The sequence below is a fragment of the Agelaius phoeniceus genome, chromosome 5, assembly GCF_051311805.1.
Source record: "Agelaius phoeniceus isolate bAgePho1 chromosome 5, bAgePho1.hap1, whole genome shotgun sequence".
Taxonomy (NCBI): domain Eukaryota; kingdom Metazoa; phylum Chordata; class Aves; order Passeriformes; family Icteridae; genus Agelaius; species Agelaius phoeniceus.
Window position 1 is genome coordinate 56,641,541 of NC_135269.1, and position 23,948 is coordinate 56,665,488.

General features: G+C 36.3%; 1 protein-coding gene across 15 annotated transcripts in view; it reads right to left on the minus strand.

The window, feature by feature from the left end:
* Nucleotides 1–23,948, minus strand: part of TAFA5 (TAFA chemokine like family member 5) — a 505,501-nt gene that overhangs the window by 267,108 nt on the left and 214,445 nt on the right. For all 15 annotated transcript variants that reach the window (XR_013182463.1, XR_013182468.1, XR_013182467.1 and 12 more), the window contains one exon: nt 12,701–12,850. Coding sequence is in view for 9 of the 15 variants with exons in the window: in XM_077179074.1 (XP_077035189.1) it covers nt 12,701–12,850 (150 nt within the window). In the remaining 6 variants the exon portion in view is untranslated. The remainder of the gene's footprint in view (nt 1–12,700; nt 12,851–23,948) is intronic.

The window sequence follows — 23,948 nt, forward strand, 5'->3', positions numbered from 1 at the left end:
AAAACCCAGTAGTATTTTCTAACAGTGAAGACCTACTGAGCTTTTTTCAAACCCAAATGTCCTCCTACCCCAAGAGTGTGAGGCAGTTTATCTGCCTGCAGCCCACCACTTCAACAAGGAGCTTCTAACATTCACATTGAAGTTACTAGGCAGGCTGCCTGCAGTTGAAAATAAAAATTCAGATAGAATCTATACAAAAATACTGATTCAAAGAGACAGACACTTGTGGGAGTTCCTGAACTTCTCTGACATTAAATGCACAGAGAAAACCTTAATATTATTAGCTAAAACATGATACGTTCCTGATCCAGTTTCACAAAGTCAGATCACCATAAAATTGGGTTCCAGGCACTTTGTGGGTAGCATGATTTGTCTTCTGAAGGAAGATTAAACTTCAGCTGGGAACAAGTTGCTGATGCTCTTGAGACAGGCAACAGGTTCTAGAGGGATGCCATCAGGTAGTGTCCCACATAAACACACAGTAAGGCAGCAGTGGATGTGTCAGTGTACATGACCAGGTGACACTGAATCTGGGTCATTTATCTTTTGGGCAGGGCTGTGCTGGGACCTACACTCAGAGCTGCAGCCTGCTTTTTCAAGGCTGGCATTTCCCTTGGCTTTATACTTATATGTAATGATTTGACTTCCAAAACTTACATCAAAATTCTGACTTAAGGCTGTTAAAGCAAGAGTGTCAATACTGTGTCTAGGGTAACTACTTACTTTTGAAAAGCTGCTTAGAATTCGTCAATATTCTTAGCAAGCCCTCAATTTTTTATACTTAACAAAATTAAAAATTCAGTAAGGCACTCAAAGCTGAAGCCTGAAATTTAAAATATGCTTGCTGCTTTGTGCAGAAGATGTCTATCCTACCAAAGAAAGCCTTTTCTTGAATTATTTTAATCTGTATTACATGTACCCTGGACAGTAGGATTTAAAATACAATAAAAAATAAAATAAAATATATTCTCAAGGTCAGGAAGACTAAGTCTTTCAATTTTGTAGACTGTTACATGATATAATTGGAGAGAAAACAGGCGATTATTTCCATTGGTTATTGTTATTGTAATGCCACTACTATTTAGTGCACCAAAATTATCCAACAACAACTGAAAAAAAAAACAATTCATAGGCCTTTCCTTCCTTAAAAAATCAAACTCCAAATCAGTTCTATTTTTTATCTGAAAAACTTTTTTTTCCTATCCCAAATAAGAATTTATTTCTCCTTTTGATGTACAGTCTAGACTGATAAATCTTCCTTCATATTCAATTAGGGCTGAACCTTGCACTCTCAAAAGGGATAAGCACAGGTGGAAGTTCTCTGTGTATGCCCTTATCAGAAGGATGCTAGATGAGCCCCTGAAACTCTCAAAAGACATACTCTAAAACAAGTAGATGGAAATTCTACTTTTCCACTTACACCTCATCTGAGAGTACAAAGAAGCTGTGAGGGCTTTCCTCCTTATCCTGCTCCCTAATTAACGAGAAGAAGCAGCTACACATCCTTATTGCCTTGTATCGCCAATGAGGTCTATCCTTAGACTGCAAGAGCTTTTAGTCTAGGACTGTGTGGGACTGGCTTATGAAGTACAAGTCTGTGATAATGTAAAATAACACAGCAGCAAAACATAAGCAAAACAAGTTAGAGAAATAAAAAATAAAGACATAATAAAGTTTATTTCTCATATGAAAGTGCCAGTTTTTATGATACAAATATATTTTTTTCCTCCAATATGACCTCATCCTGCAGGGGAAGCACAACTCCTTCATATCACCATAAATATGTGGCTTTCTAAGGCTCTGTCTTCAGAAAAAATATTTTCCCTGAATCAGCACTGTGCAGACTATTTTGAAAGAGATATACAAAAATGTAGCATTAACTACACTGTCTCATATGTTGGGCATAGTAGTGCTATTAATGCTGTCATTAATTTAGAAATCAATATTAACATTTTCAAGGACTCTTCTGACACATCATCTATCACCACAGATATTAAACCTAAGTTTTAAAAGTAAGTTAAAAAAAAAGTGGTACATAGTTTTAAAATGCCATTTCTAACCATGTTATAACCTTTCCTGAGCCTCACTTTTATTAAACTTTTTGTTGATGTTGTTGTTTATAGTTCTTTGTGCTTAATGGGAGTACTGGCAGGGGGGGAATATTCCTTGACCATGCTACTTTCACATAGTGTCTGCAATGTCATTTAGCTATAGTTATACCTCACCCATGAATGGCAGGGGTATTTACAAAGGTTCATCTCTCTATATTCTCTTACCCTCACTGGAGACTAACATGTTGCCCTGGCAGAAGCCCACCTTCACACATGAATAATTTTGGAAGTTTCTCTTTTCCCACTCTTCAGGGGATAACTGGAAGGTAGGCTAACAACCAGAGGGGGTAATATAAACATGTTACATTTTTTCTATAAACTGTCTCTAATCAGTGAAGACAGTGGCTTTTCCAGAAGGCAATCTGAGCAGCTGATGGCCTCAAATATTTACACACATTACATTCAAGCAGAAAACCTATCTGCTAGTCATCCCATGTTCTCTTTACTGCCATAAAAGAAAAAGAGACAAGTTTTCAGAAGTGATTCTAATATTCACACTATGTGATCTCTGAAATGCCCATCACAGCCCCCTGTCTGCAGAGGGAGGTGCAGAGGGAGCTTACAGTGACCAAACTCCTGAATTTAGGAATGTCATGTTGACCTACTGCCTGAAGTTAGGTAATGAATCAGACTGCAATCAGACTGCTGTGGTTGTTGATAGCGCCCTGCCGCAAGATATCAAGCACAGAAAACTCTACCCAGTGATTCAGTGCATGCTTATGCTAATGCATAATATGTTCTCTAGTTATTTTGTCCACTTCAATTTAAAATGTCTGTAGTAATTAGGCTTCTAGTCACTTCCTCAGGAAATGGTTTCACAATCTAATGTCACATAACCTCTAACCATTTTTCTGTGCTGGAACTGCCATCAGAGCACATAGATGAGAGAGGATTAGACTACATGGGTGGCTGCATAGGAATGTCAAGGAAGCAAAGGAAACAAAGCTGTTAGCATTGATGAACTAATGCATCCAATCAAACACCAGGAGGCTGAAGGTGTTGTCTTTCAGATGAAATGTGAAAGCAAGGCACTAAGCATTAGAGGCAATTAAAGTTCTCTCAGCACTCTTTGCACAGTATCAGTGCTAACCCCTGGTTCCTGGCCACCTTCCAAATCACATAAATAATTCTGCTTTCCTAAATATTTCCCTGCCCTATAATTTAAAAAGGCAGTCATCTCTTCACTTGAAATAGTATATTGATGCCAGGTTTAGCCTCGAAGTAGGATGCTTATAAGTGAAAAGCGTTTCCAGGTCTTTGTTATAAGTACAAAAAGTATTTTATTTTCAATGACATTTTATCCACTCTTATCCTGGCATTATTTCCCTTACCATAAATCTATACTGTGCCCAACTTGTAAGCTGTGATCAGTACTCACTCCCTGCTACTTGACTGCTATGAATGAACTGTTCTGTGGAAAAGACTAACATTATGCAAAATGTTGGTCTGCAGCTTTATGCCAGGTCCAGTCACTGAATCACAGAACAATTGAATATCTCAAGCTGGAAGGGACCTGTAAGGATCATCAAGTCCAATCCCTGCTCCTCTCAGAGTTAGACTAAACCAGATGATAAATTTTGCTTCATCTGTCAGACAGATCACCACCTCTAACATCAAAAAGGAAAGAATGGTAATTGTGGCAGGTGATTCCCTTCTGAAGAGAACAGAGGGCCCCATATGTCGACCGGACCCAACCCACAGGGAGGTCTGCTGCCTCCCTGGGCCCCAGGAGTACAGGATGTTACTGAGAGGCTCCTGCGCTCATTCAAGCCTCTCATTGAAGGGTTGACCTGACCCACTGCTGATACTCCAGGCTGGCAGTGATGAGATTGAAAAGAGGAGCATCAGGGCAATTGAAAGGGACTTTAGGGCACTGGGTCAAGTGGTTGATAGGGCAGGAGCACAGGTAGTGTTTTGCTCAGTCCCTTTGGTGGCAGAGGAAAATTATGAAAGGAATAGGAGAGCCCACATGATCAATGAGTGCCTCAAGGGTTGGTCTCATCAGCAGAATTTTGGGTTCTTTGATCATGGGGCAACTTTTACAGCACCTGGCCTGCTGGAACAGGATGGGCTCCATTTCTCTGTTAAAGGCATAAGGATTTTAGTCCAGTTCATGAACTAAAGTTAGTTCATGAACTAGCAGAACTCATTGAGAAGGCTTTAAACTAGGTTTGAAGGGGGAAGGGGATGCAGCTGGGCTGTCTGGAAGCAGGCCTAAGGGTGGTGAGCCTGAGTTAGGGGTGAAATCAGTAGCCCAGCTGAAGTGCATGCACAATAATGTGCACAGCATGGGTGACAAACAAGAGCTGGAGGCAATGGAGCAACAGCAGAGCTATGATGTAAATGCCATCATGGAAACATGGTGGGATGACTCACATGGCTGGAGCACTGCACTGGATGGCTACAAGTTTTTCAGAAGAGACAGGAAAGGCGAAAGAGGTGAAGTCATGGCCCTTTATATTGCCGACGCTTTTGATGCCTTGGGTATTAAAACTAATGACGATGAAGTTGAATGTCTGTGGGTAAGAATTAAGGGGAAGGCCAACAAAGCTGACATGCAACTGGGAGTCTGTTATTGTCCACCCAGTCAGGAAGAAGAGATGGACAACTTATTCCATAAGCAGCTGGAGAATGTTTCAGGATCACCAGCCCTTGTTCTTGTAGGTGACTTTAACCTACAAGAACATCTTCAGGGAACTTAATACAGCAGAAAAGAGGCAGTCCAAGAAGTTCTTAGAGTGTGTGGAGGACAGCTTTTTCTTGCAGCTGGTGAGTGAGTCCACTAGAGGAGGGGCTATGTTAGATCTGTTGTTTGCAAATAGAGATGGGCTTGTGGGAGATGTGGTGGTGGGGTGCCACTAGGGGCAGAGTGATCATGAAAGTATAGAGTTCTTGATATTTGGTGAAATCAGGGGGGACATCAACAAGACTTTTACATTGGACTTCTGGAGGGCAGACTTTGGCCTGTTTAGGAGACTTATTCGGTGAGTTCCTTGGGAAGCAGGCCTTAGAAACAAAGGAGTCCAGGAAAGGTAGGTGTGCTTCAAAACAGAGACTTTGAGGGCACAGGAACAGACTGTCCCTGTCTGCCAAAAGATAAGTTGATGAGGCAAACCTCAGCCTGGATGGGCAATGAGGTTTCAGAGGAACTTAGGAATAAAAATAGGATGTATCATCTTTGGAAGGAGGGTCAGGTCTCAGGAAGAAGGTTGCTAGGGCATGTAGGAAAAAAAAATTAGAGAGGCCAAAGCTCAGCGCAAAGTTAATTTGTCAACTTTTCTATAGGATAATAAAAAACGTTTTTACAAATAAATTAAATGGCAAAAGGAAGGGTAAGACCAACCTTTTTTCTCTCCTGGATGTGGAAGGGGACTTGGTAACTGCAGATGTGAAGAAGGTGGTAGTGCTTAATACCTTCTTTGCCTCAGTCTTTAGCGGGAAGATGGCTTGTCCTCAGGACAGCTGCGCTCCTGGGTTGGTAGATGGTGTCAGGCAGCAGAATGGTCCCCCTGCTATCCAAGAGCAGGCATGCAAAGAACTTCTGAGCCACTTGGATGTTCATAAATCTATGGGACCAGATGGGATCCATCCCACGGTGATGAGGGAGTTGGCAGATGAGCTTGTGAAGACACTCCCTATTATTTACCAATAGTCCTGGCTCACTGGTGAGGCACCAGTTTGGTGCTGAGACCATTTCCCAAAGAAACCTGTTTCATTGCCTGACCATGCTCTCAGTGAAGAACCTTTTCCAAATGTCCAATCTGACTTTCCTTTGATGCTGTTTCACTCAATTTCCTTGGGTCCTAACACTAGTCACCAAAGAGATGGGATCTTACCCTCTGCTGCCCATCTTGATGAAGCTGTAGACTAAGATGAGGTCACCCCTCAGACTTCTCCAAGCTGAACAAACCAAGTGACCTCAGTTGCCTCTCGTTAAGTCTTGCCCTCAAGACATTTCATTATCTTGGTCACTCTCCTGTTGCAGTGTGATGTAATAGCCTGTTTCAGCTATTCCAGTTCCTCCCTCAGGTGTGCCAACAACCTCCCCCTTGCCCCCTTGCTAAGTGCTGTCCGTCAATCTTAACATTCCAGCAAGGGCATCGTGTGATTGGCGAAGTCCAAAAGATGCCTCTCAGCCCTGGCAACATTGGGCCATCCAGGTGGCACTTGTCCCCTGAGACTTCCCCCCTCCCACCCCTTCCCTCCCCCTCTCCTCGGGATTAAAAGACACGGGGACCACGCGGTTCTTGGTTCTGTTGGAGCTGTTGCAGCATTCAGAGGTCTGTGTGCCAGGAATAAAGCTCTGGATCAAACCCTCCAGCAGGACGCGTCTCCTTTTTCCTTCACCATCGCCTAAAGCCTTTCCACCAGAGGCAAACCTGAGTTCCTGCTTGCCTGGACTTGTCCCAAGTGCCAGCTGCAATACCCAGCCAGCCAAAGGTGTTTCTGAGGTGAAACCACCACAGCTGCCGCCTTTGGTCCAGCAGCAAGGCCAACGAGCCCAGGCATGTTCCACCCGGTAATATTGGGATCTTAACCCCAATATTTTGGTTCCAAGACTCACTGCAATAGCCTGATGTCCATCTCATATTGAGGCACCCAAAACTGCTGCAGTATTCAAGATGGGTCCTCAGTTGTTTGAGTTTAGGTACCAAATATTTCAGAACATAATGAAACCCTTACCTACCCTTCTTCGTTAAAGTACTCCTTTAGGGTAGCTATCAATCTGTGTGCCACCTTCCTTGGCAGGGCTTTGGGTTTATTTTTCATTGGTTGCTTGCTTTTTATGTCATGTGTTTGATTACTCCTTTTATGCATTCTCAGTCAAGAGAGGAAAGCTAACTTTCTTCCCTGTATTTCTTATAGACACATCTTTGTTGCCATTGATGGTGCAGCTATTGATATGTTCCATTTAACACTACTCAATTTCTGTCTTAAGGTTGAACAGCGGCATTTCTTCCCCAGGAACACTTCAGTCGCTAACTGACACTTGACATTCATTATCAGAGAACAAAGGTATTCAATGTGAACATGCTTACATGATTTTACTAAGCTTGTGATATTATTGAGACAAGAAATTTCACTCAACTTCTTTTGGAATGTCACATATTGTCCTCAGTTTGGAGCTGAAAGCAAAGTAACTGAAATGAAACTTCCTGTGTGTTTCCAAATGAAACGTGACCTGCAAGGTGGAAATTGTCAGACTGCATGCATAGGAAAGAGAAGCTGATGAGTAATAGAAAAAATTTTACTTCCAGATAAGTAACTAGGAAAATCTGTAGTTCTGATGGAATTTTCTAGAGGTAGTTGAAAGAAAATAAAGCTTTGTACATGCTCTGGTGCATCTATACATACAGATGCATTTGTGATTGCATATGTGGGAGCTGTGATGAGGAAAGGAAAAAAAATATTATTTCTTCAAGCCATGTTGAAAAATATGTTTGATATGCATACTAGTTTTCCTTTTGGTTTTTATTTGTTTTAAAGTGACATTTCTTAAATACAATTAAGTATAACTACAGTGAAGGAAGATTTGAAATATGAATCTACAATAAAATAAGTATAACATAACAAATATTGCAATAACAAGCATATTAAATACTCTAAATGTGAAAGCAAAAATTATAATTTCTTTTAGGAATTATAGTTCTGTTTCCTTTTTTTCTTTTTGCTCCCTGCAACATGTCTAAGATTCTTTAGAATGATGAAGCTTTCCAGTTATTAAGCAGTTTTGTTTGAAGTGCATGACCTAGGATTCTATTAATGATCAGTTCTGACCCCTACGCCTCCCTATAGAGTCCCAGAGATAATAAGAAGAACAGGGAATTATTGATTGAAACTAATGTGGCTTCCTTGTAGATCCTGAGTGTCTGTGTTAAACAAAATCAATCAATGCCAACCGAAAAGCATGTTAATCATAATGTATGAACAACTTATATATGCTAACATCCTATAAAAACCAATATTGCTACAATGCTTGCAAAAGCAATTAAATATTACTAAAACTCTAAAAAGTAAAAAACAAACAAAAAAACAATCAAACTGTACTTTGATTTGTAATAAAAGTTATCTGAATACTCCGAATTCACTTACCTGACCTACAACTGTCCAAATTTAAGATTTTTTGGATATTGGGATTGATCTCCCAGAATTTTTCATAGCACTTAGTGGACAAAAAAGTTACTGGTACTCAAATTCAGAGCATAAGAGTCTTCTAATCACAGAATTCAGGTAAGCAAATTAATAATTGCCATCCTAATTTTCTCAGGTAAATAAACAAATTCTCTCATACCATTTTTCCTCTCATCAATGATTTCTATTTTCTGAACAAAATTACAATTTATTTCATTTACCAATAAATATATATTCTACATAAGTACTGGAATTATTAAACATTTAAAAGTTCTTTACACACTTCTCAGGATACTATCCTTGTATTCAAAGAAATGCTTTGCCATAACAAATCTTTTCATATTTATACAACTCTTGTGAAAGAACCCAAATCATGGGTGCATCTGCCCACAAATTTTTATCAAAGACTTTTCATCACTTGCTTTAAAACAAATTTAAATTAGCAAAGGTACTGAACAAAACTAAAGAATAATTGCTATCTTCCAATCTCTCACTGGTTCAAGCTTAAAAAACTGATGAAGCTTAACTGACACACAGGGAAATTACACTGGTCATAAACCAGATGCTATGTTGAAATAAAATATCTTATCAAACTAATGCAACTGAGGTCATTGCTATGGAATTTGATCTGAAAAATGGGACTAGGGAACACCAGTTGCAAATAAAATAATATAATGAAAAATGCAGGCAAACCACTGTCATAATATCACAAATCCTACATTCATGAATAAAAATTACATCATAACAAAACATGCCAAATATACATTATGACTCTGTGGGTGTAGAAATGAAACAATCAACACTAAATCAAGCTTTAAATCAGGGTGAATATCGATGCCCTTTTTTCAGAATACATTAGCAATCTGCCATAGTTAAAGACTGCTAGAAAAAAAATACAAATCAAATCAACCTTCTCCATCATATGGAAATATAAGAAAATCTCTGTTCTTCGTGTACTGCTCAGACCAAGTTCTAAACACTCTATTTCCATTTCTAAGAATTTCATTTTTATCTATCTGACATTCACTGTGTTTCCTTTCTTAGGAAAAACCTTCAGTTGAAAGCAGAGTGGATTTTGATAATCAACTCAGGACTTACTCTAAGAGTGATGTTGACAAGTGCAATCTCACCCAATGTTTGTAAAGTTTAAGAGCCCTTAAATTACCTACTCCTTTTGCTGCAAGAATTGACACTTGCATTTCAAAGCTCCAGGAAATATACTACACAACTGAATATATTCTAAGGTACTTCTCTCCACTGAACATTGTAAAAATGGTAGCAAGGTACAACACAATCCATTTTAAGGTTGTAAAAATTACTAGCTTTGACGCTGAATTCTTAAACCACTCTCTTGTTAGAAGATGCAACAAAATTGTTAGCTAATATTTTCTCACTATTGGGTTAGCGGGTCACACTTACTACGCCTGCTTCCTTCACATGTAACTTTGCATTAAAGGTCTAAGGTCCACCTTCACTTTAGAAATAATTTCTTCAAAATCAAGACTATGTAAAGAATGAAATCGACCAAATTTTTGAGGGTTTTTTGACAGCAAAAATGAAATGTCAAATAGCAATTATGTACCTAACATCAACTATAATATAGATGATGACAAATTTGCAAAAGTACATTCTTCATCCTATTTAAGAAAGCTCAGAGAAGGATTTATTTGTTTGAAAAATGGGATTCTTTACCGTAAAAAAAACCCAAAAAACAAAAAAACAATGCAGCAATTATGTTTGGTTGTTACATTCCTAAACTACAAGTGTTTGACTTAATATTGGAGAGAAAACCAGCTTTCTGCTACATAATTTTATGTAGCATTCATGTCATGTTCAGAATAAAGCTTTGAAAAAATTTACTCCAGAAATGTGTATAAAAATATGGAAGAATTCAGTGTTAATTCTTTAAACTATGAACCTGGTAAACTCACAGATGGATACTTGTCAGTCAGTGGCCAATTTATCTGCCAGCTTTACTTGCAAGAAGGTTAGAGACAAGATAAAATGCTTGTTTATTCTTTCCTATGTAATTGTGTTGAAGTTATGTAAAACTAATTTTTTAACTCCATTCATGACAAAAACCTACTGATCAAAGGTTTGATTTTTGCCTTCATTTTAGTCTGGAAACTTGATATACAGTTCTAGGTACTACTAACCTTTTTGAGCTCTGATTACAAAACATCCCCAACAGTGCTGAGGAAAATAAAGTAGCATGTCCTACATATCTTGTAGTTATTCTTAGCAAAGGGCTCAACATCCTAATTATAAACATTTCAGAAAATAATGAAAAAACCATGTTATTATATCTTATTATGTCACAGAATCAAAGAATACCAGGTAGGAAGGGAACCTCAAGGATCATCTGGTCCAACCTTTTTAGGCAAAAATGCCAGTCTAGACAAAATGGCCCAGCACCCTGTCCAACTGAATCTCAAGTGTACAATACTGGGGAATCCACCAGTTTCCTGAGGTGTTTCAAATGATGTTTTTTCTCATTTTGAAAAATTACCATTTTCTGTCTAATTGGATACCCACAGAAGAAATTTGTACCCATTATCCCTCATGTTTTCCATGTGACTCCTTGCCAGCTTTAAAAAAAAATAATTATGGTATTTAGACACAAATGTTCGAGGGAAGCTTTATTTTTCAACTGATGAATTTCCCACTTATTTTTCAAATGTGAAGTATTACATTAAGAACCTTCTCTGACTACATGATCTCAAGCCATGGATCCTGTCATTCAGTTCTCTGTTTTCATAAAATGATGATCAAGCACATTGAAAGCACAATCAGAATTTGAAAGAGACTTTCTTCATGAGTTTCCCCCAAAAACTAAGTAAAGAAAGAAAAAATATTTTCAAATATCAAATTAACTCAAAGCTTCCATATTTTGAAAACAATCTAATGTAATAATCAAAGGATGAAGTGCAGTCATGTCTTAGTGACATTTACATTCCAGCTAAGTTTCATCTTAAGACACTCACAGGTGTATCAAGGCAAGGCAGAAAAACAGTGTGTAAAAGAGAGTGATGCATCTGACTTATCCTAGGGAGTTAAGATGAGATAAATTACTCTGAGAACGTCCATTTTGCTCTTTATTGGGCATAAAGAAAAACTGGAGTTGCTAGCAGCTACCTTTGTATACCCAAGTTACAGCAAATCAATCTAACCATAGGCCAAAACTGCCTGATGAAAAATTATATTTTGTTCCCATCTGGTGCAGAATTCTTTTTTTTTCTTGCTTAGAACTTTGCTGTTTTAAAATAGGAAACATGTGTTGAATATTTTAATTGCTAGTTAGTAAGCATTTTTCCTAAAGTTGCAACTATAAATGACATAATAAAATCATTCCTTTCTTAAGCAATTATATCTTATGATCTAACAACAAAACATGAAAGGAGAACTACTGGATATAGTATTATATTATGAAAGAGACAGCTAAGAAACTATCTTACAGAATAAGAAAAACAGTGAAAGAAAAATGCAAAAATAGAATGTGCATGATGTTCTATATTTAGCTTTGTGGGTTGCCTCTGAAATCTCCTTTTGAGCTGTCTTTGATAATCACTGGTAAGACCAAATTCTGAGGCAACAGTAGGGTGTTCTCCATAATATTTTTATCTGAGGACTTAAACCAGCCAGTATTCAAAGCTAATCCATATTTATTATAGTTCTATACATAAGCATACTTTTTTTTTACTTCTGTTAATGGAGACTAGATCAAAACATATAATTCTACATCATTATTTTCAACATGTCTCCAATTTCATTTTTAATATTAATGCTTGCTAAAAGCCCTGCAAGGCAGACCTCTCTTGACTCTCCCACTGTTAACATACCAGAGAATTTCATTTGTCTCAAAATATTATTTCAAAGTGAAACATTTTCATACCTCCCTGTATGTGAGCAGTTTTCCAGCTACATGCTATCAGTGCATCTGCAGTGAATCATACAGAATATCATTTTAAAGAGAGAAGAAATACTGGACATGTGATGTACATTCAGATACTGTATTCCAATTATAGCATCAGTGCTTTCTTCAACAGCATTAAATATCACACAGGAGCAGTCACATTAGCCTCCCAGTGGCATAAGACCTTTGAGGCTTGCTTGCTGCATTTTTTTAATGTCTTAAGGAAAAAAAGTAGAGGAAAAAGAATGCCATTTCACTGCTGATTCTGTAATCACATGCAGAATATAACAGCACCATGCCCTTAACATTCAACTGCCTATCAAGTTAAAAGAAAAAGTGAAATTTCCAATGAAAAAAATGAAATTGTAATATCTATACTAGTAGTCAGGTATTTTCCTTTGGCTGAATTTCAATGCTATTGCCATTGTTAGTTGGGACAACATGAAAATTTTCTCTATAGGGTTTTTATGGTTTCTTGGGGTTTTTTTGTGAGACACAATTCTTATATTGGCAGACACTGATTGAATAGATTTTTGCTTCTTACCATCAACACATGCTGGCCTTGCTCTTGTTGTACCGGCAATCTGTCCTTTTTTACATGCACAGCGAGCTGTTTGTCGGGCTATAGTCCTTCGGGGCTGACTGCTGTCTCTGTCCAAAGTAACAATCTCACATGTACCTGCAGCCAGTTGACCTGGAAAAAAAACCAGCAACAGGTACCAGAGTCACTGAATGCACTACAGGAAATCTATTACAGCCAAATAGAGCCACGGCCCTAAGTCACAGCAGACACTCCACAACAAATGGGCAGCCAGCCAATGGATATAATAAAACTGAGATGACATACAATTTTTCTTTGTGGTGGACATATGAAAACCCTGCACACTGGTTCTGTCAGAAAATAATTATTGTTCCACAAAAGCCAGAGAGTTGAGGTTACACAAGTTACTTTTACTTATGTTGGCTAAGTAAAGGAAGAAACTTTCACGGCAATGGAATTTAAATGGTATGCTCTTTCCATACTTTCAGAAAAGAAATTATAAAGCATATAGGAAAAAAAAACTTCCCCAAATTTCCATGAATACAATCAAGTCCTAACTGCTTTGTGTTTTGGTTTTTGAAGGAAAAAGCCTTTCAAAGCATGCCCACATTTGACAAACTGTCAGTCCTCTGGCTCTTGCTTCATCTGAACTGAAAGGTAATTAATTCTCTTATTTACTCATATTTGATGTAGCTGTTATTTTCTTTTTTTTTCTTTTACCAAATTTACTATGTAACTGTCAAAAGTCTTAAATGACACCACACCCTTAGCTCTGTAATTACTTCCTTTTAATTGACTTGTCCAACTTTGTCCTTTTAATTGACTTGTCCAATATAGGTAGCTTTTCCTAAGTACTACAGAAATTCACACCACCTAATTCTGAATAGGTGGACTATTCTATGAGAAACAAAAAAAAATTCCAAAGAATTATTTTATGAATAACATTAGTTTGAAGTTAATGTTATACTTTTAAAGCAATGCACTTCCTCTGTTACAACCAATATTAGGCTAGTAGAATACCAAAATATTACCTTTTACAGGCAGGAAAGATACATTCTTGAATGTCAATGTGTAGAAAGACCAAAAAAAAAAAATTCCCGACTACTACTTCGCATTACATACAACTTCTGGGCTTTATAGTGCAGTAGTAAACATGTGCAACACCATCTGCAAATCACGAGCTTTCCATGTTTTAGTTTTTATTAAAAAAAAGAAAAATTTCATATTGTTTTTAGAAAAAAATGCAGTTTAAATAATAGTCACAGTAAATCATTTTGTGCTGTAGAAATAAAAAGAGAAAAAAACAAAAATTCTATAATAACATCAAAACTAAAAGAATAAAACCAAATCAACCTGAAATATATATGAATGGCCTTTAAGTCAAAAGGTGCAATGATATTTTTCTATACTCCTTTTTTTTTTCATTCAGAATACAAGTTTATCCAGTCTATTCTTCTCAGAAGCAGTTAAAATGCTTGTTGTGTGGAACAGCAAAATATCGCAGACTGTCACCAGCATTGTGTCTCATTCACTGCTAAGGCACCTAAATTTTATGTTTCTGTGACTCTTACAGTGCAGTGAATTACAAAATGACAAAAAATAAGATCTCAAAGATGGGTATGAAACAAGGTACTACAAATTCTTGCAAATATATGACTTATTTAAGTAATATACATTAGGCATTTATAAACACATATATTATATTCACAATAGTGAACATTATCACCCCAGTGTTTAAGGGCTGCTGGCAACTAGACTCATGAGCTATGGTCAGTCCTGTGTTTCTACCCTTTTCCACTCAGTCTGTTAATAAAAACATCTTATGAGAAACATATTAATTAGAGGACTTCACTCTGTTATATGCTGCTTTTTTTTTTATTCATTCAAAAATATTGGATTAGATGCAAAGGTTTAGCAAGAAAGATAGTGGCACAAAATTTTCTAGTAAAAGACAAGGGAGATCCTGCTACACTCAAACATGTTGAACTGAAAAAAAGAAAAAAACAACAACAAATCATTTGCCTTGGTGCTAACATATTTCATTCTGGGTTGTAGGAGATGTATTGCTCCTAAGGAATATAGCTGTCTTGGTAGATCATGTGAAAAAAAAAAGATAATCAGAATTGTATTTAGATCCTGATGCCTTAGGCCACAAAAAAGTGGAAGCATAAGTAAGACATGTAAGTGTACAGCTTTCCATACTCTCAACTATCCATGAGTCTATTTCTTTCATTAAAAGCTATGATAAATCATACAACCTAGGTGAATAATTGTATAAAATCTCATTTCAGAGGAAAGGAACCAGACTTACAGCACAGTGAAGGCAAATAACGACTATAATCAGAGAATAAAAACAATGAAGCTCTATGTCAAGATAATTTGTGAAGGCAATGAGTTTTCCAGGGACTGCAAGCTATGAGTATCAATAAGAACAGCTAATGGCATTTTCTGCTTTTGGACCTGTAGAATTTTAGTTTTGCTTTGGTTTTCAGAAATGATAATTTCTTCCAGACATAGTAACCTAATTTTCTTTATGAATTTTGAAAACTAGGATACCTACACAAGAGTAATTGCTATACAATTTTGTCTGTTGCTTTTCTTTTTTCTAGAGCAGAAGAAAATTGTAAGCTGTTGTAGAGGTACAGGAGCTCTTACATACATGACATAAATATTTCCTCCCGATTGTGTCACAGGCTGCAAAGATTGCAAGCATATTAAGCACTGCAGCAGAGAGTACATCCAGTGTCACTTGGCTTTAGATGGCTGTAAAGCATGAAATGTATTAGTTAAGGTTATGGAAGGCCATCTCCAGAGAGAGAGAGTCATCCTGGTGTAAAACATGCCCTCTCTGGCTTTCATTAGGTAGAATGGTAAGTCTACAGGAGTACACTTAGATGACGTGTGCTACATTGGCTTTTTAGCAATTTAATCTAGAAATATAAGGTACAAAGTAATGGAACTAAATGAATATGCTTCTTGCAAGTACTGAATTGCAAAAATTAGGATGCCTTTCATTTTCAGGGAAGTTAACACAGTGACCTCTTTCAGAGATGTTAATGAAAAAAGGCCCTTCATCGGTGAGCCTCTGAACATGCTCCACTTCACTCCTAAAGCCAGAGAAGAAATCTCAAGGCAGCAATGGCTGGAGTTTCACTGGAGCTTTTCCAGTTGAGAGATTAAGAGCCACAGTCCATGAACAGTCATAAAGGCTCCACACTTCCATTATATTTTCTTTATGTATTTGCAACACGCAAAGCAACTCACCGCCCTCCAACCTAAACAAAATAATCTTGGTGGAAAAAAAATACAAGCATCATTAAAGAATAGAGTCATACTAGCTTTGTTGAAAAGTTTTCTTCCAAGAAAATTTTGGGTTTACTGTTTTATGAACCAAATATGAAGATTATTTCAGAAGTACCATAAAACTTGAGCTTTCCAAGTTAATTAGTAGATATTTCTTTGTTACTGCTACTGTTATTAAATATACATATGTAAATATGTTAAATATATCTTTTATAATTTTAATCCAAGAATTAAGACCTCACTGGCAATTTATTTGATTTTGTGTTGTCACCATCTGATTACTAAATAAAGTTTCAGTTCTTTAATGCTGCTTTATAGTGTAGCACTGCATTCTTAAAATGCCAGTAGGTCTCTCCCCACTCTGTCCCACCACAAACACAAATGCTTCTATACGGAATTATTTCAGAAAAAGGGAAAAACACAGGATTCTGAATTAAAAATGCCAGTCAAAGTAAACAAAAATTTAAAAAAAATCACAACTTGCTAAAATTCTAAGTAAAAAGGACTGAGCTCTTGGCTTGTATCTTGAAATTGTTTACAGTAATTGCTGTATACATCACTTTTTTTGGGTTTTTTTTCTAAATGAAATCCATTTGTGATCAGTCCTCAGACTATTCTTTGTGAGATTTTCATGGAAGTGTGGGAATCATGAGTATAGCCATATGTATTTAGCAAATGTGCAGGAAATATCTCAAGGTAAAAAGAGCATATTTTGCTCTTTTTATAGGACTTGCATTCTTGAAATAAAATAATTTGTTATTGAAAAGCTTAAGAACAGAGGGCATTTTTCATGTTTACCACTAAGACTCTTCTGTAAACTAAATGTCATTGTTGAAAGAACAAAGATTTTGAAAGATCTGTATTTTCTGCAATAGTTAAAAGCCTTAAATAGTGGATATATTTGCATTACATGGAGGGTACTTGGATAATATTTTAATTTTCTGTGGCTAAAAATTATTTCTTTAACTAATTATCAACATTAACTACAGAAATTAAGTTACAGATTTTTTTTTAATTTATGCTTATTGTAAAGCTGAAGGCTTTACCTTTAATTCATTTAAAGAAACAAAATCAAATTATGAATTAATGGATCTGTAGGTACAGTGAAAGTAAGTCTTGATCTATATATACAGATTTTTCCAGGAGTTTAGATTTCATGCTCATCCAGAAAACCTACTTGTGATTTGTACATGCAGGCTTATATTATAGTTTCAGTGAACAATTTTTCCATGCATCACCAATTTGATGCCTAGCAACACAAGCTCTTTTAGTTCAAAATGCATTAAGTTAGATGGTATTAAAATTCTTGGCTGGATTCAGATATGCTTTTGTCAGTGAACACAATGCAGGAGTTGTTTCAAAATCAGATCATAGGAATACATTCAGTAATTTTCTATTACAGTATTGAAGTCTTTCTGACAACAGAGCCATGCCAAACCCTGAGCAGAGCTGAGGATCAACAATTCCTACTAAAATAAGGGGGAACTGAAGTACTTAGTGTCACTCATTATCTGCAGTTTGACATTAACCTGAGTAAAAAATATTTAAATATAATTCAATTTAAAATATAAAAAGCATATGTTTAAGTGGAACTCAATTTTTGTCATATATTCTTCCTCAAAGAAAATATCCTGAAAGAAGATCTCTTACACTGAACATGATCCAATTCCACACAGTCCAATTACTTTTTCTTTTTAAACTGTAGTCCATAATGAGGGAGATTATGGCAAGGAATTGGTTTTCCTCAAAGAACCAAACTCATGTTTAAGCTGCAATAGTAGAATCTATGAAAATCCAACTAGCATTAAATAAGAGCAGGTTCTAGGATGCTTCTGGGGGAAAAAAAAGTATTTAAAATAAAGTAATAAAGTAAATAAGAGCAGAATTGTCTTAGTCAGTATGGGGAAAAGTTTTATTTTTTCAAATTAATCAGCACCATTCAAGAATAACTATCAAATAAGAATATTGTTTCCATTGTTAACTTACGTGATACAAAGGCATTTTAATTTTTTAATAGATTATGTTTAGGAAATAAGCTTTTTCCCTTTCGTCTTTTCAAAGTCAGTGACATTAAAAGCATTTCTTACCAAGATGTTTCATATACCATTTTGGATCTTATATTCATTTCATTGAAACAAATTTTTTGTCTGTTTAAGTAACAAGGCTACACAAAACAATTCTTCGTGCGAGTAGAATTAGACAACCTGTTTAAAACAGTCTTTACCAGCTTTTCTTGAGGGTATGATTATATTGTCAGTGGAAGACAAGACTGATGAAACAAAAAACTAATTAATTTAGATAATCCTTATCTATTGGTGTAACCCACAGGTGCCCAGTAGAGTAAAAAGCAGTACAGTCTTTCCAGAAGATTCCTTACATTTGCTTCATTACAGGTTCAGAGCTTTACTTGATGAGAGTCAACATTACAATGTGATCTTTGTAGCCTCTCAATCTTAAAAGAAGTGATTTTGAATTTTAGTGGTATTAAAGAAGATGTGTCTTAAAAAGTGTGGCTTGAGTGCCCATTTTATGAAGAAAAAAAATCACTGTAGAACTTAATTGGTAAAATTTATGAATAATGAGAAAAATATGATTAATGCCTTCTCCTTTAAATACTTAGTTTAAATATTTTTCAGAGTTCCACTGCAATGAAACAGTATATTATGTCCCCCTAGTAATTACTAATCTTACTGCAATTTTCAGACTACCACTTAGCCATCTCAAGCACATAAACAGCACAGACATTAGGAAAACAGTTTTCAGCTCCTCCATTCTGAAATAAGCAGTAAATTTTAATTAAGATAGATCCTAGTCTTCTAAGTAGTTGCACAGGAAAGAAAATCAAGTCTGTGGAGATTCAAGATACATTCAGGGCCCATTTTGAGATTTCATTTTTTTCCAGATAAGAGTAATGCCCTAACTTATTGCACCTGATACTGCTATTTCATGTAATTGCTAAATGTTTTGTTGTATAATTAAGAATAATTTCCCCTCTATCTGACTATTAAAAACACAAGAGAAAGAAAAATAAATGTAAAACCCAACTGCAGTAAAAACAAACTGCAATATTTCAGATTCCAAATGGGATTCTCAATCAGAATTGGTACACAAAGGGGAATTCCAGACCAGGAAAAGATCAAAAAGTCAAGGATGTATGAATAAATATAGAAACAAGTCATTTTTACATAGGAACCTAGTTCTAACCAATTTTTCCTCCTTTGTTACTTTAAAACATATTTCATACTTCATATGTAGAAATGACAAGGTGTTTGAGTCCTTTTTCTTTAGCTAATTTCTGCCTCTGTGTAAGTCAGTGTGAACTGCAAATCTCAGCTCCACAGAGTTGCTCCAAGGAGGACCTGCAGCTCCAAGGGGTTAGTTAATTGCTTCTGGAGGCCCCAATTGGTTACAGAAAGGAAATAACTGCAGGAATCCAGGACTGAACAAAGCTTTGCTTATTTGCATAAGCCAGGAAGTGGCTGTTATTCTATTACTTTCCTAAAAATATTAAAAGATGTTTAAAAAAAGATGGAAGAAAAGGAGAGGGAAAAAAAAGGCAAAAGAAAATTAAAATGAAAAAGAAAATTAAAACAAACAAAAAAAAAGAAATAGTAAAAAAGAAAAAATCCTTCTATGTCTTTACCAGCCTCTACATGTAAAATAAACCTAGTCTGTTTATAAAACCAACATAATAGCCATAGGGGAAAAAATGTTATTGGAGGGATGCTGATATTTCTCTTGAGAAAGACAGGGATAAAAAGCACAGGTTTGTCTAAAAAGCTACTGACATTTGTTGGAGCCAGAAGCTGTATGTCAGGAAGGAACAAGTCTGTTGTGTTAGCAAAATATGTCACTGCAGGGTGCATGAAATCAGTTTGAAAGAACATGCAGATAAAATCATATATCAGAAGTAGATATAATGTAGCTGCTCAGGTAAACAGTGTTTTTAACTTCTCAGGCTTTCCTTTGCACTATCAAACCGTTATCCTAAGATTACTGATTGTTATTCTAGAAGGATTTGAAACTACTTACAAATGAACAGCCTTTAAAAACTCATCATACAAGTAGCCATCCTGCTTGTATCAAGGTATGCACTGCAATATTCTGAGTTCAGAAGGTGAGCAGGTTTTGGGTAAAATTTGGTCCAGTAAGGGCCATGCAGGAAAGAACTAACATACTGAAATTTTGTTTTCTTGAATCCTGTTGATATGTCTCAGTCCTTAAACTGCAAAAACAATAACCCCAAAGTCTAATTAACATCCACCAGGAACTAAGTTATATCCTAAGCAAAAAGAACTGTGTCATTATTCCGTGCCTGTAGCAGGTTTCAAAACCTGAAGGCCAAAGCAAGCAGCTGAAGACAACAACTACCTAACACTATCCAGCCTTGTTAACATGCCATATGCTAACTCATACCTATGTATGAATAAAAAACTCAGATTATGAAAATTTTCTGTCATTTTTGTAGGACAACTATTATCACAATACATAACCTACTCTCCTGTTAAGTAGGTCTAAATGATTTCTTTAAAATAAGGCTGTTTATTTTCACTACTGCCTGTAACATTACTCTTCCCTTTTCGCAAAAGACAACGACAAAAAAACCCTAAAACATTTTCTTTCTAGTAATGGCACTGAAATGCAGTTGTTTTTTTGGTAATCTAGATGGCAGGCTTACCCTGAAGTCACTACATAGCAGACAAAATGTTCTAGTAGCTAAGGCAATTATTTTGCCATCTTTTTTGTTCATGGAAAAGGTCCATAAACATTCTCCATTTAAAATAAAGTCTCTCAAGACATGGTTATACTGCACTTGCTGTGAACATATAGGTACAACAGCTCACACATAACCACAGGGAAATATAAACTTATCTTAGGAACACAGCAAAAGTAAACACTGGAAAAAACAAAAAGAAAAAAAAAGGAAGCTGTCCTAGAAGGAAACAAATCTCAACAATTTTTAATGTCTTACTATACCTGAGAAGAAGTAGTCCCACTGAAAATATATTACATTAATTAGAAGTATTATGGATGAATCCAAATCAGTCTCATGCTGGGAATCTTGAGAAGACAAAGGATTCTCAAGCCCAAAGCTCAACAGGCAGAATTTGCATCTCTTGTAGTGTGTCTGCAGTGATCATAAAGGAAGTTTATGGTGCATGTGTTCAACTAATCTGGATGCAAGCATGAGTGCTCAGTTCAAGCACATCATCAGGACCAGAGCAGTACAGCTAGTCCCTGCTGTGTCTGATGTTTCTTCTTGCTTTGCCCTCCCTGTTGTCACTGCTCCCAGCAGAGCAGTTCCTCCACGTGTACAGCAGGGCACAAGGGAGGCCCTCATTCAGGGGCTCTGCTGAGCCCATGGCTACATTCAGCACACAAGCCCCACTACTGCAGGTTCAGCACCAAGGTAAGAGTTAGAAAGACAGATATAGTATGCAAAAGAATTATGTCCTTTCTGTTAAGCTAATACAAAACTTCAGCTCCAACCAGAAGGAGTGAACTTTAGACCAGGCTTCTTAACTGATTAATTTGAGTGATGGCTTTCATTTTAAGTTTGGGAACAGGGTTTTACACAAGTGTGACAGAGAAGCATGAGTATGCTGGCTATTATTCTCAGATGTTCTGCAGACTTGGAGGAGTGATTTTCTATCTGGGCCAGCTTCACTGCTGCATTTTCCATTTTTATCTGTTTTGCTCAAAATGACTTATGAAACAGGTGCATGCCGAAATGAAAAGTTTTCATGGATAAAATCCATGATTTTTATATCCTTATTTCTAGTCCTCCAAGAATATAACCATTTATGGGATAAGATTCTCTTCTGCACAACTCAGAGGAGGGTGTCAGAAAAAGAGTTTTTAAGTTGCTCATGTATCCAAGGCTACCCAAAGAGAGAACAGTTAACGAGGACGACTGTCATCCCACCCACCTTTACCAATCAGTAAAGAGCTCAAGATTAGAGACATACACAATATCTCCTCCTGTGTCCCACTAACCAGGAACAATGCCTTCCATTTACACACCTAAGTGTTCAACCATTGCACACTCACAACTCCATTATTTCAACTCTACAACATATGGAGGGGCTTCTGCTAAAGAAAGTACGTAACGTGTGTTCACACTAGTTGTAGAATTAATCTCAAATTACTGAAAACCCGAAAATATCTTAACTGTACAAATTCATTTTCTTCTGGACTTAGTGCCTGCAAAATAAACACAAACAAATCTATCAACAGAAGCAAAAATTATATGGCATGATATATGCTCATATCATAGAAAGCAATGTCACAAAGATTTTATACACTGATGACCTTTTAAAAACTTTAAATGAACATTTATTATTATTATTATTCCCTCTAAAGCAAGGTTCATCTTTTTATGTACTGCTTATCAGTTTTACTAGCTAATAAAAAGTTAAATTATGCCATCAATTTCCCAATGAATGCCTAATAAATAATACTTCCTTAGTTCAAGGTCCTTAATAAAAAGGAATAAAAATGAGGCCTGACACCATTTTGCTCAGCATTTTGATGAACTAAATTTGCTATTACTCATGGTGTATCATCATGAAATATGTTTTCTAAGATGTAGAATAGACTGTAGTTAAGTTTTCTAAACACAAGCAAACTTGCATAAATTTACACACATATACACATACAGATATTCTTCACAGAAGGGCGTGTTGAAGATCATGCATTGAAGGCATTGCTTCTGATATTGACCATAAGATGTAAGCTATTTTCCATGATTCCTCACACAATACTGTTATACTAAGAACACAGAGTGGATCATTAAGCCTGCTCTTTATCGTACCATAATCAATGGTGCAATATCTTTACTTTAAAATATACAACTCTAAGTCCAACCCAGAGAAAAAATTCATAGCAGAAACTACCTGTGTAAGACTTCCCACTTATTTCAAAGGGAATGCAAAAATAAAAAAAAAGCCAGGTCTGAGCCTGGTGTTGGCTATACTTTGCATTGTTTGTTCCCATCTACCTGCTAGAACTTTAACACCACAGTGCTGACTGTAAACCATGTTTCAGTGTTCTGAGTGTGCCTGGTAGATGACACTAAATTTTCCTCTTAAATTTGAGATTAAGTGCATCAGAAACCATTATAAACTATATTCTATCTTTCATCAGCTAAGACTTTAATAAGAAAAGCTAAGATGTGAGATTGGATCAACTCAGTGGGTCACACTGAAGTAGCACGACCAGAATTTTCTGGAGCAGAGGACAAAAAGAAAACTCTCAAGGTAAAGAGCACTGAGTGTAACTAAATGATGCTCCTCAAACAGAGGAAAAGCTGAAGGAAAACTGCTAACATAATGGAGAAGCATTAGCATTTTTTGCCTTCCTATTGTTGAATATATTTCAGTTTAGATCAGTGGTACTGATATTGTGCTCCTGTGGTAATGGTACGTAAGCAGGAGAAAGTATAAAACTCACAGAGAGGAGAATGATCCCACAGGGATGAGTAACACAGCAGTAAAGCAAGATTTATTGAATGAATGTTTGCACTCACCAGATGTAATAAAACTTGAATGATATCAAGCAACTAATGTACATATATGAGATATACATAGTCATGTTGATCACTTATGGCCTGCCCTTCTTATTTTAATTTTCCCAATGGCAATATAGAAACCTGAATGAAAACTGAGGATAAGCTGATAGGAACAAGAACAGAAAAGCTAGCAATAATATTTCATTAAAAAAGGGTTTCTGAAAGGCCATATAACCTTTTCTCTAAATGCCTCAAATCCAAAATGTATTAGGTTCAAACAAAATAAAGTTATTTTGATTAGGTATAGGTAATCAGAATTTATACAGCAACAGCTAAAGAGAGAGTGATTATGACACTAGGACAAATCCAATCATTCAGATCAAAGATTGGGCAGACTATCTCGACAGAAAATAGGCCAACACAAGTATGTATTACCTA